At 36.8% G+C, this 13223-nt stretch overlaps 1 protein-coding gene across 1 annotated transcript; it reads right to left on the minus strand.

The window, feature by feature from the left end:
* Nucleotides 1-5989: 5989 nt before the first annotated feature.
* LOC133189247 (uncharacterized) lies at nt 5990-7036 on the minus strand. The gene has a single exon (XM_061324650.1). It carries the CDS (start codon nt 7034-7036, stop codon nt 5990-5992), a length of 1047 nt encoding a protein of 348 aa, XP_061180634.1.
* Between the last annotated feature and the right edge of the window lie 6187 nt (nt 7037-13223).

Here is a 13223-nt window from a genome sequence, read left to right on the forward strand (position 1 = left end):
TTAGAATTCTTAGATTTTAAGTCATGGTATATTTGACGTTTTGTTTGATATTTAACTAGGAAGTATTGGCTTAGGATAGATTTCGGCATTTCTATATTTCCAGTAGTTAAAAACTTGCATGTTTAATTCTTTTAGAGCAGCACAGCACTTTATAAAATATCTTGAAAATTATTGGAAAGCCTAAATTCCATAATTTTGTTCAGTCGTTTGTTAACTGTACTTTGTAAATATACTTGTAAATAATTTTAAATTAATTGCTACACTTTGATAAGAAATTATATAGGTTTAGTTGATATCAATTTATAAATTAAATTTATACGTGTCTAGTAAGCTTTTATGAAATTTGAGTTCATAAATTAAAATACGCATTAATGAGAGAAGATATTTTATGATTGGTTTTCCTATTATTCTGGGAACACATGAAAAATGTATATATCTACAATGTCTTGTGCATGAAATTTTTGCAAGGCCAGGTATCCATACATGTATATCTATTTATTTATACAGCTATATGGATGATGAGTACGACCTGCATTGAACTGAACTTGAACTACACAGCCGAGGTTTACATGTGATATAGAAGAATTTATGTAAATAGGGCCAGAAAAAAAGAACCTTATAATTTTAATGTGGTTTTGTGTAGATTGTGATCCCCCACTCAACCCCCTCCCCCTTGTAAAATGTTTGCCGTCTTCGTGAAAAAAAAAAAAATCAATACAAAAATTGAATCCACTCAAAGGTTATCTTTGCATTGAACGAAACATAGCATTGCTCATGTAAGCCAAGATTTAAACTTAAAGTGATATATGGCGTATTTTTGCTAAGTTCAGATTAACTAAAATTAAACATATCTTTCTATTTGTTTTATTACTTTGCATAAAGATATTACTTTCCTGTAAATTACACAGTTGGAATCAATCACATTTCATAGATATTAGAAATTTAAAACAAAACCAGATTTATTTACCGACTCCACATTTAAAAATCAGACACAGTTTGAAGTCAATTTAACAATAGAAACGTGGGGTTATTCAAGTTCAAATTGATGAAAATTTTAATTTGAACGTAAATAACAAATATCATGTTCATCTACACTCAATCTCATATTTTTATTTTTAAGCTCAGATACGCCATATTTAACCTTAAAAAAAAAGAACAACAAAAACACAGTACATGTACAATAACGCATGTGTGCATGTGTTGTGTAAAGAATGAATGCTCTATCAACAGGAAATACAGGATTTTGTTTATTCCTTTATTTTTAACTACATAAGGGCACTATTTTTTCTTAATGATTTTCTTTAAATATATTCTGTGGGGTAACAAAAGTGAAACATTTATCAGTATAATATATATCAATATTTAGTACTTCTGCAAGGATTATTTGTTTCCTAGACCTAACGATTCCTTGGCTAGAATCTCCCGTTGCCATGGGATGTGACATGGATGCTCTTTCAGTTTCAATGTTTACAATTACCTGCACTTATGTGGGGATGGCATGAGATATTTGCGTATTTGGTCGTACTTGCTCGTCCACCCCATCAATCATGTCAAGAATTACCCTTCGAGAGAAACGATACCTCGAAATGAGCTCCGAATCTTTCAAAGAGTCCAGTGGTTGGCTCCTATCGCAGAAAATGTGCTGTTGTCTTAAGGAATGCTGCATAAAATTGTCGCCATTTTTATTTAAGCTACGTGCTTTTCTATGGCTGCTATTGGGCACACGTTGACGTAAATCTACGTCAAATCGTAAGATACGACCTTAAGTAAAACGCAAAATCGGCGTAAGTTATGGCTACGTCTAAGTTTACGTCTACGTTTTGACTTACGACCTTTAGTAAAACTCGGCAATGGTCAGTGAGTGCACTATTCTTCCCCAGGGCCTTCTATATATCAATTACAAAGATAAACAAGTACATATGTAAATATACAATTCAACATATAACAGTCATAAGGAATTACAATCACAGAATAATGAATAGAGTGCCTATGTCTGGTAATATGACAGTCACAAACATTGTAGATCGAACAAAATCTTATATGTGCTCAAATTATTTTACGACAGCTGATAATGTAATTTTCTAGATCACACTTAAATGCTCGTAGAGATTGAGAGAGTCTGATGTGTTAGGGAAGTTTATTCCATAGGTGTACACATGAGTACTGAAAAGAGGTCCTGAATAAGTTTGTACGGAATATTGGTAATCTAAGATCATAATTAGTCTCAGAGCGCAGGTTATAAGAAGCTGAGGAGTGAAATTCAATTAATTGAACAGTCAGGTAATCACTGCCCCGCAGGACCTGACATGCCTTGTTACTTGATTCTTTTCACACATACGGTCATCATGACCTTTCCTTGTTGCCAGCTTTACAATAGACAACAGCTGCATAATTTTCATTACATTTATTAAAGACTTGAACAAAACATATACAATCTTGCATTACTCATAACTGTGATGGACATAAGGGAATTGGCATTAAATGGCCGCATTGCATAAATGTACAATCAAAAAATAGGGTCCAGGAGGGATAGCTGGCATACCGACTAATAAGTACCAGGCAAAACCAGTGGCCCTGTGTTGGTCACAGATGCCCGAGATCCCAAATTTAGGTACTAGACATTAGGGACCGAGAGATTTGCGAGCACATCTGTATACCCTGCTTCCGGAGATTGCTTCTGGTCAGCAGTACTTTTACACCCAAGTACTCCAGCACTAAGCCTCCCCTCCTGTTACAAGAGGTGGAGGGGGCCCCAGGCCTGCAGACTTGGCTACGACCCCAATCGAAAACTTTTTACTTGACTTTTTACTTGACTTTTATTACACATTGCCATAGGTTGTATACTTTGTAGACAACCTGTCTACCCAACAATGTGCCCACCAACTTGTCTGATGGCTGGGCAGGGAAACAACGAGCCAGATGTGTTCGCAACCCTCCCACTCATCCCTCCGGACCCTCCCCCCTTAAATACAATGCGACAAGGGTTTTGAAAAAGTCTTAAAATATTGTAAATAGACTATAGATAGACGTGTTAACCACTGTCACTATAAGTTAGTTTAATCACAAGTCTTGAATCACTGTTCCGGACTGGTTTTTGTGCACAATATTGGATTGGCTGTCCTTTCTCCGCATCAATCCCTATGAGCTGGATTTCCTGCTGGTACCTGTTTGTTGTTGAATATCTGAAAAAAGCAAAAGATCTGACAGCAGATTACTGCAATTTGGTGACATTTTCATTAGCCAATGATTGAATTGGCTAATGACGGATAACTCTTTCATATTGATGATAGGTTTGGATATTTTGGTAGAATTTTCTTAAAGTTTTAGGGAATATATGAGGTGGCATAAAGGAATGTACGAATCAAATATTATGAAATTACATGTATATAAAAAAGGGGACGGGTGGGTGGGTAATAATTTTGATGTGGATCTCCTGCCTCACCCTGTTGCTGGATGGCGGGAAAAGGAAGTGCTATCAATTAATCAACTCGTACCAATACGAGTCTTTTGCCTTTTGGATTATAACCAATTCATTCCACTATTAGTTTTAACGACATTGTAATGTGCTTCCGTCAGTTAAATGAGATTAATTTGGTATAAGGGCAAATTAATCTGCCTTTATTGAACAGTCAGGTAATCACTGCCCCGCAGGACCTGACATGCCTTGTTACTTGATTCTTTTCACACATACGGTCATCATGACCTTTCCTTGTTGCCAGCTTTACAATAGACAACAGCTGCATAATTTTCATTACATTTATTAAAGACTTGAACAAAACATATACAATCTTGCATTACTCATAACTGTGATGGACATAAGGGAATTGGCATTAAATGGCCGCATTGCATAAATGTACAATCAAAAAATAGGGTCCAGGAGGGATAGCTGGCATACCGACTAATAAGTACCAGGCAAAACCAGTGGCCCTGTGTTGGTCACAGATGCCCGAGATCCCAAATTTAGGTACTAGACATTAGGGACCGAGAGATTTGCGAGCACATCTGTATACCCTGCTTCCGGAGATTGCTTCTGGTCAGCAGTACTTTTACACCCAAGTACTCCAGCACTAAGCCTCCCCTCCTGTTACAAGAGGTGGAGGGGGCCCCAGGCCTGCAGACTTGGCTACGACCCCAATCGAAAACTTTTTACTTGACTTTTTACTTGACTTTTATTACACATTGCCATAGGTTGTATCCTTTTAGACAACCTGTCTACCCAACAATGTGCCCACCAACTTGTCTGATGGCTGGGCAGGGAAACAACGAGCCAGATGTGTTCGCAACCCTCCCACTCATCCCTCCGGACCCGCCACAGACATCGATATGATGTTCCTCCATTACTTTACATCAAGGGATACTTTTCCCTTCCCTTGAATGAGGGACCACAATCCACTTTTTATGTTATTTAAGAAAGTTTTGTTGCCAAGCTCGGAGAGGTGTGTACCATCAAATCTAAACAATTCCGGATTAGCAACAGATATGCTTGCATGTGAAATTACACCCCCACCCATTTCTGTGACAAATTTTGAGATATTTTTGTTAATTCTTTTACGTTTCTTGTCTATCTTTTTTCCACTGTTCAATGGAGCTCCATGCCAATAACGGCGTGGTAGAATGTGTGACCACACCAGTTTAGTATTTGGGAGAAGAGCATTATATCGCAGGAAGCTGCACTGAATCTCTTGTATGAATTTTTTGCTAGTTAAGTTTGGAGTTACCAAATCGTTGGATCCTAGATGAATTACTAAGTAATTTGGGGGTACTTCATGCTTGATGAGCTGTAGGATTTGTGGGTCTAATTCCTGCCAGTGCATCCCCCTGCGTGATCTCCATAGCAGTGTGGCAGGGAGGTTCAGGCTTTGTCCCCCTGGGCAGTGTTTGGCTGCTTCCCCTGCCCAAAAAGGAATGGATGATCCTATGATCCATACTTTTAGACCTGCAATGCTTTGGGTTGGTTAGTTTTGGATTTTAAATCGACTATACACATGTCCAAATATCCCCCGCCCCCCCCCCCCCCCGGCATCGATGGGTAGATGTCTGTAGTCCTAGTAGGCATGGGAATGTTGTTGTGAACCAAGTTACATTATCCTTATGTATTTAAGAAAAGCTACTGATTTCCATCTACCAAACTTCTGAATTTCAGAATCGGATGTGCCCTGTAATGCAAGGTCTGTTGCCCTCCCAATTCGAAAGCTGTGTGTGCCAAAATGGCCTGGTGTTGGTATTATGTTTTCAATAGCCTTTTGAAGGACTGCGTTGAATTGGTATCTCGTCAATGGTTTTGTATTAAGATGAATTAGAAAACTATGGTTAACAGGGGTATTGGGCCTACACTCGATAAAATCCAAGGTAGCTTTAACTGGGCACAGGGTAGCAAGTGGCTGGCTATGGATTATAAAGGTGGTATTCTTACCAACCTGGTCAGTTTTGGAGTGTGGTATGGTTAACCTTAAATAGGGCTTGTGTGGATGTGCTTGAATGTGTTTGAGTTGTATGCAATGGGATGAATTCGATGTGTTTGAGTTGACTAAAGTGAATTCCCCTACACGAAGTAATGCAAAGTATGCTAATGAAAAAGCACATGTGAACAGTTTGACCTCGTAAGTGGAGCAACTCACTGACTGTAGCGATATAACAAGCTTTTCCAAAATTGGTAGGGTTATTGGGAGGCGACTGTCTGGAACAACTCTGTTGTTGCGCTTTAAGCCTTGAAGTGCTTTGTTAATTTGGAAGGACTTGGTAGGGTCAGGAAGATGGTTTATTTTGTGGAAGTATGACAATGCACTAATGTAAAGGGACACTGAATTGGCTGACATTTTTTGGATGGATAGGTAGGCTATAAAATATAGTAATATGTTGCTGTGCAGGGGCCAGGTTTGCTGTAAGCCATAAATGTTTAAAAATGATTGGAATTTATTCAGTGCAGCCCGGTAAGCTTTGTAGGTGTTTTGTGACAAGGAGCTATGAATAAGGCGTTTGGACTCAGCAATTAGATTTCCCATATCTGCTTGGGGAGCTGTGTGGGCCACATCTCTGCCTCTGGAGCCAGGTTGCGAAACTTTCCCCACTGTGAACGAGAAATACTGTCAGCTATTTTCTTCAGTTTTGTTGGGATGTGTTGGGCTTTAATTGTAATGTTATGTTGCAAAGTGAGGAGAACAAGTTTTCTGACAGTGTTCATTACCCTTGTTGACTTAGATGTCAATGTGTTGATGACTTGTACAACTGCCATGTTGTCAATGTGGAAAAGTATGCGTTTGTTTGATAACCATGGGTGCCATAACAGGAGTGAAACATATACTGGAAATAGTTCTAAGAATGTCATGTCACGAATAACGTCAGAAAACACCCAGTGGGTAGGCCATTTTGAGTGAGCCCAGCGGCCAGCAAAAAAGATTCCAAACCCCCCATTAAACCCCCCTGCACTATCTGTGAATAGCTGTAGACTGTTATCTGATGACCAAATACCGGAGCATCTGACTGTGACCCCATTAAAGTGTTTCAAAAATTGCTGCCATACTGCAAGGTCTGCTTTCATACCTTGATTAACTCTTATCATGTGATATGATTTTTTGATGCCAATAGTGGCATCAACTAGTCGCCTGCAAAAGGCTCTTCCAGGTGCTACTGTTTTGCAGGCAAAATTGAGGAGACCAATCAGTGATTGTAAGGCCTTTAAGGAGACCTTTTTACTTATCATGACTGTTTGAATGCTTTGTCGGAGAGAAACTAACTTATCTTGCGGAAGTCGCATTACCATGTGGATTGTGTCAAATTCAATTCCTAGAAAAAATATAGTTGTGCTGGGCTCAGTGGTTTTGTCAAGAGCTATTGGTATTCTGATATGGCTACAGATATTTTTGAAAAGGTCGAGGGTAGATTGGCACTGATTAGAATTTGGTGGTCCCGCGAAGAGAAAATCATCTAAATAGTGTAGAATATGGGGGTTACGTGAGCTAGATTGAATGATCCAATGTAATGCAGTTGCGAACTTCTCCCAGATTGCGCAGCTAATGGATGCACCGAATGGCATCATTTTGTCAAAAAAGTATTTACCCTGGAATTTAAACCCCAATAGATCAAAATCATTTTTTGGCCACAGGAATGAGCCGGAATGCAGATTTTATGTCGGATTTAGCTAATAAAGTACCTGCCCCCAGTGTCGAGATGATGGCTGCTGCGTCGTCCACTGATGCGTAGTGTACTGAACATGCAGCTGGATCTATAAAGGAATTGATCGATTGATGTTCTGGGAAGGACAGGTGATGGATGAGTCTAAAATCTCCATCTTTTTTGGGGACAAGTCCTAATGGTGAAATTTGAAGGGATGGGAATGGTGGGTATTCAAATGGTCCCCCTACCCTCTGGAGCATGAGTTCTTTATGTATTTTGTGTTCCACTATACTGGGGTTTACTATAGCACTTTTTAAATTTTTTGATTCCCTGTAAATTCTTGGGCCATTGTACTGGAGTTGAAAACCATGTAGGAAACCGTTTATGAGAAAAGATTTAGCACTGTAACCTTGTAGATAAGTAGACAAATTGTAGACATCAATTGGAGTTTTTCCTAAACTGTTGATATCCTCGTTAGAATCGTGTATTTCTATTCCTGCATTTGATTGAGGGGTGTGATCCGCCACATGAATTGCACGAGTGGACAAACCTGCAATTTGGGTAGAATTTGCATGACTTGCCTGAATTAAAATCATAACAGTAACGATTGGGTGCTGAATTTACATTTTTCTTAGCTGCTGGTATATTGGGCTGTTTATGTTGGGGGAAAAATTTTGTGTGGGAGATATGGGCTTTTCTTGGGCCTGCATGGTGTAATTGTTGGTGACATGGATCAACCAGAGTTCAGAGTTTATGATTCCCCAGGACGAGTGTGGGTCTGACACTTTGCAAAGCCGAAATTGTTCATCATATGTGAACCAACCATTCCCAGATCTGTCTGCTGCCATTCTTACATCCCTCATATATTTCAAAAATTCTTGGGCTCTAGATCTATATTTTTCTAACATAATACTTGTGAAGATGATGAAGGCTGAAGTCCATTTGTCAATTGACAAAAAGGTGTGGGGTTTATGCTTCACAAGGCACATTGTGCCGTTGCGTATTTGTATTTGGCCTTGTGTATCTAAGTGATCTGAGATTTCCCGCGCCGATTTTAGAAGTATAGATAGATCGACAAATTTTCCCTCCCAAATTTTTTGTTTAATTTTTAGTGGAACATGGGCGCTAATGGGATCTAAAGAACTGGGTGTTTGAGCAGGTTGGTAATCCGCAATGCTAAATGGGGGGCCACCGAATTCACTATTGTTTGTATGGTGTGTTAAGGCATCTACTGTGGGGAGCAAAATGTCACACTCACCCGAGATGTTGCTCAACGTCTCCTCGTCTTGGTCCTCCCGACGTCCTGTGGGTTCGTATTCGTAAGCCTCGTGTGTTGATTCCGCCACCGTTACTGTGGCTGGGGACGTTGATGTTGCAGTACTGGTCCGGTTTCCCCTAAGTCGTGGTCTTGTGTAGGTGGGATGTCCCGCCTCGTGTGTGGTCCGCTTGGATCTCCTTCCTCGCCCTCTGCCCGGCGAAACAAAATTACGATCGCGCTCCTTTCTGGAGCGTGAGGTGATCGTCTGTCTAACTGGCGGCATAGTTGAGTCCAGGTAGCGTGTAAAATTGGTTTGACTTCCGTCGGATGATTGCGATAATAATTTTGATGTGGATCTCCTGCCTCACCCTGTTGCTGGATGGCGGGAAAAGGAAGTGCTATCAATTAATCAACTCGTACCAATACGAGTCTTTTGCCTTTTGGATTATAACCAATTCATTCCACTATTAGTTTTAACGACATTGTAATGTGCTTCCGTCAATTAAATGAGATTAATTTGGTATAAGGGCAAATTAATCTGCCATCAATTACAAAGATACTCGGGAGTCATTCCGCTGAAAATTTTGTATAATGAAATGCATTTTATACATCAGCTTTTCTCAAACAGTGGTTTAGTAGAAGAATCAGGACTTGCATCAAGAATAATCCTGGGTGCCTTTGTTGTAATTTAAATAGTCTTTCCGTGTCCTGCTTGGATGCATAACCCTAAATAGTCAGACAATATTTAATAGAGGGTAGAATATAAGCAGTGTAAAATAGTTTTCTGGTATGTTGGGGGAGATTTTTTTTATCTTACGTAGGGTAAATATCTTATAGTTTAAGGTTTTGCAAACTGAATTAATATGTTTTGCATTTTGTAACCTATAAACAATATGTATGCCAAGAAGTTTCTCAGTTTCAACCATTTCAGTTGTTTTGTCTGAGGCATAAACTTGTAAATTTGAATTTTTTAAGTTTTGATTTTCTTTGCTGTGTACCCATTAGCATACATTTTGTCTTATGTACATTTAATACCATTTGATTTTGAGCACACCATTTCTCAATCTCGCAAAGATCTGAATTCAGTGTATTTTCTAAACATCTTGCATAATGATTAATAGAATACAGAGTTACATCATCAGCGAACATATCAATATATGAATTCTTTACATGTAATGGATGTTCATTTATGTACAATAAAAATAAAAGTGGACCCAAAATTGAACCTGTGCTACTCCTGCTGTGATGGGCGGAGTATTGGAAACACATGTTCCAATTTTAACATACTGGGTCTTGTTGTAAAGATATGACTGGAACTTTATAGCTGTATGGTCAAATTTGTAATGGATTAATTTCTCTAGAGGAATATCATGATTCACATAGTCAAGTGCTTTACTAAAATTTATAAATGTAATACCAATTAGTTCACCACGATCCATTGCATTAAGCCAACTTTCTGTTAGTTTTGTAAGTGAAGTTTGACAAGAATGGAGTTCTCTAAATTCTTATTGGGATTGCGTTAAAAGATGAAATTCATAAGTGAACTTTTGTATTAGATTAGCTACATGTTATTCAAACAATTTAGATATACTGTAAACGTCTTTAATTTCACGTCTCTAATATTTCATGATTTCCTATGTTGGTTCATTTCACGGTGGTTTTAATTTCAAGGACAGTTGAGCACGTGGCGCAGTGGTTAGAGCGTTCGCTCTAGAGTCGTGGAGTAAGCAGTTGATCCTTACGTCGCGGGTTCGAATCCTATTGTGGGATGTGGAGACCGGTCCTTCGGATGAGACAGTACATGTATAAACTGAGGTCCCGTGTCGCAGTAGGTGCTGGCACGAAAAAGATCCCTCACTGCTCAATGGCCCTGAGTGTCGAGTATAGGTCAAAATTTTTAATTCTCCTCCGGCAAGTGGTGGCGTCTCCATATGAATAAAAAATTCCCGAGAGGGACGTTAAACAATAAATAAACTAAACCAAGAAAAAATGTCACGGTCACTGAATTTCTATTTCTATTAATTTGCAATGTTATTATTATTATTATCATTATTATTATTGTGAAAAAAATAATTTACGTAAATTATTTAATATGAAGGTACCCAGTAACTAACGTTTGCCGCCTTGGTATTAAACTTGTGAATTTCCCAATAATTTCAATGAATTTTCCCCGAAAATTAACCCAACGTGAATATTGTTGACAAACCAATGTAGCACTCAATTATCCATAAATTTTAAATCCTGCTTTTATGTTTTGTAGCGAAAAATTCTTTTATCGCAAACTCAATGAAGTTAAAAACGCCGCAATGTATTCCACATTTCTAGTTGTTTTTAAAATGGAAATTTTTATTTTTCGTGTCTGCTTTGTCACCTTTCTTAAAAATAGGTGTTACTTTGGCTTGTTTTAAACTTGTTGGAAAAATAACATTAACTAGGTAATTTAAGCATTAATAAGACGTGTTACAGGCTTACGTATATATTTAGATGCGACTTTCAAAAGACGAGGACCCAAAAAGTTAATGCCAGCCGAATTTAACATGTTAAGAACTTCACTTTCCTCAATTAGATGAATACTAAAATAGGTTTAATCATTAAGCTTAGACCTAACAAAATTACATAATATATTAGGGTCATACTCCACGTTTGGCATTTCCAAAAAGAAGCTTGTTGGAGACATTTGTAAAGTAGTTATTAAAAGTATTTGCTATATCCTGTAAATTATCTAGAGGGAATACCAAATGAATCTTATCAATGTTCTGGGGATCAATTATCTTCCTTGTTTTTTTAATAATAATAAAGGAAATCTTCTTGAACCGAGAAATAACATTTCTCAAAGACTTGCAGTTATTTCCCTTATACATAAAAAGGGGAAAGAATTTCAAAAAAGACAAATTAGCCTTACTAACATAGACTATAAAAAACATGGCCTTCATTTTTGCATAGCATATGAACAAACAGCGTATATAAAGGGTGGAAATATAGTGATTAATGCCCACCCAAACTAAATATGCTTAATTATTGTTAATAAAAAAAAACACTAAAAAGATAATTTCGAGCACAATTTCTTAAAGTGAATAAAAAAACCTTGTGTAAGAGCCCAATATTTAGGTAAAAGCCTTATGGATGGATTTCGAAATCATGCAAATTGAAAAGAGGAATCAAGTAAAAAAATGTCCAATATCGGCCATTCTGTATCTTTTTATTGCCGATATTTTGTCGGTAAAGAATAAGGAAAATGAAAGTATATAACGTTTCCAAGCTGATTATATGGAAAAAGAAATAACACGGAATTTGCATCATGCTGACGATATGGCATTGACATTAAAAAACGTAGAATCTATTCAACATTCCTTGGAAACTGTAAAAAAAAAATTGTAATTATGCAGGTTCTAAAGTAAAAATTGAATGTAAAATGTAAAATGGAATGTTTTTTTCCCTTTTCTTCCTGATCCTTTAACATTTTGTTTTAGATATTGATAGAGCATAACAGTAATTGAGGAAGTAGAGCGTCTAGGTATTCGTATAGGTCACTATTAAATAGAATGCTTTGATATCTGGATAAATGTCTATCATGGGATAAAGACTATATTCCAATCTTGGAAGAAAAAGAAATAAAATAACAATATTTTGGAAATGTACTGTAATAAATTCATTTGTGCTGACAAAACCTATTTACATAGGAAATGTTTTGGAAACACCTTATGAAAGTAATATCTTTAATATTAATAATATCTTTTAATAATAATAATATCTTTAAATGTACTAGATTGATATTCAATTTCACATGGAATAAAACAGATCGGATAAAAAAAATGGTTGTTTTTTTTAGGATAGCGGTAAATGGGTTACTGATATCGAATCTAAGATAGAGCAGAAATAGCCACATGGGTACGTAGATTGAAATAAACAAACCACTGGATTAAGATTTACTTAAACACTTATTGTACTCTGATAAAAATAGATATTGATAATGTGATAAATACTATCGAAAATAAAATAGAAAATTACATAATTAACAAAGATGTCTTTATTCTATAAACAAGTATTCACCTGCATTAACGCATGCAAACACAAGATATTATCAGTGCTGAAACATTTCGTAAACAACTGATATAGTCAAAAATAAAAATTTCATGTAAAAGAAAAACAAATTTCTTTAAAACTTGGCTCAAGTGTAGGATATTGTTTGTTAAAGACTTACTTTTCCAAAAGATGGGACAATTGCATCACCCGACAACATCCTAGGAAGATTGTTAAGTAAGAGTAGTTGGTAATGTGAATATTAATACCACTGATTTAAAAAATGAAAAAAAAAATTCGTTATTTTCAAAAATGATATATACAAAGTCTAGAAGTGTATGTCTTTGAGGTGGATCAGTTCTTCTGGACCGACATGTACATACGATCGTACGTAGGGAGGTAAAATTAGAGATTCTGAGGTGCTGATAGATTTATCTCCTTATTAGAATTTCAACATATTGCTTACTTCCATATTAATACTACTGGTATATGGAATGAATTTCTTCATATTCATATAAAAGTATTTGTGAATTTAACATGGTAAGGTGAATTTTCTAATTGCTTATTTTTATGTTACATTATCATATTCTGTGAATTCTGTGAATTATTACTCAATAAAACTAATAGATACATGTATCTATAATGTTATACTTGTAATGAAGCTAAGTCAAGGCACAATATCTGGCAGCTGCTTACTTGTTAGTATATACATGTATATGTAAAGATAAAGATGTTAAAGAGAAGAGCAGGATGTGTGAAGTGCCTTTGAAGATTGTTTTTCTCCTTTTGTATTGAAAACAACGAAAACAGAACCCAAATGAAAAATAATGAT

Source organism: Saccostrea echinata, unplaced genomic scaffold, assembly GCF_033153115.1.
Source record: "Saccostrea echinata isolate AGI-Se365-2 ecotype Australia unplaced genomic scaffold, CSIRO_AGI_Sech_v1 ptg000017l, whole genome shotgun sequence".
Lineage (NCBI taxonomy): Eukaryota > Metazoa > Mollusca > Bivalvia > Ostreida > Ostreidae > Saccostrea > Saccostrea echinata.

What these genes read in the sequence shown, in the direction of transcription:
- LOC133189247 (XM_061324650.1), bottom strand. Translation starts at nt 7,036, where the DNA reads ATGATGCCATTCGGTGCATCCATTAGCTGCGCAATCTGGGAGAAGTTC.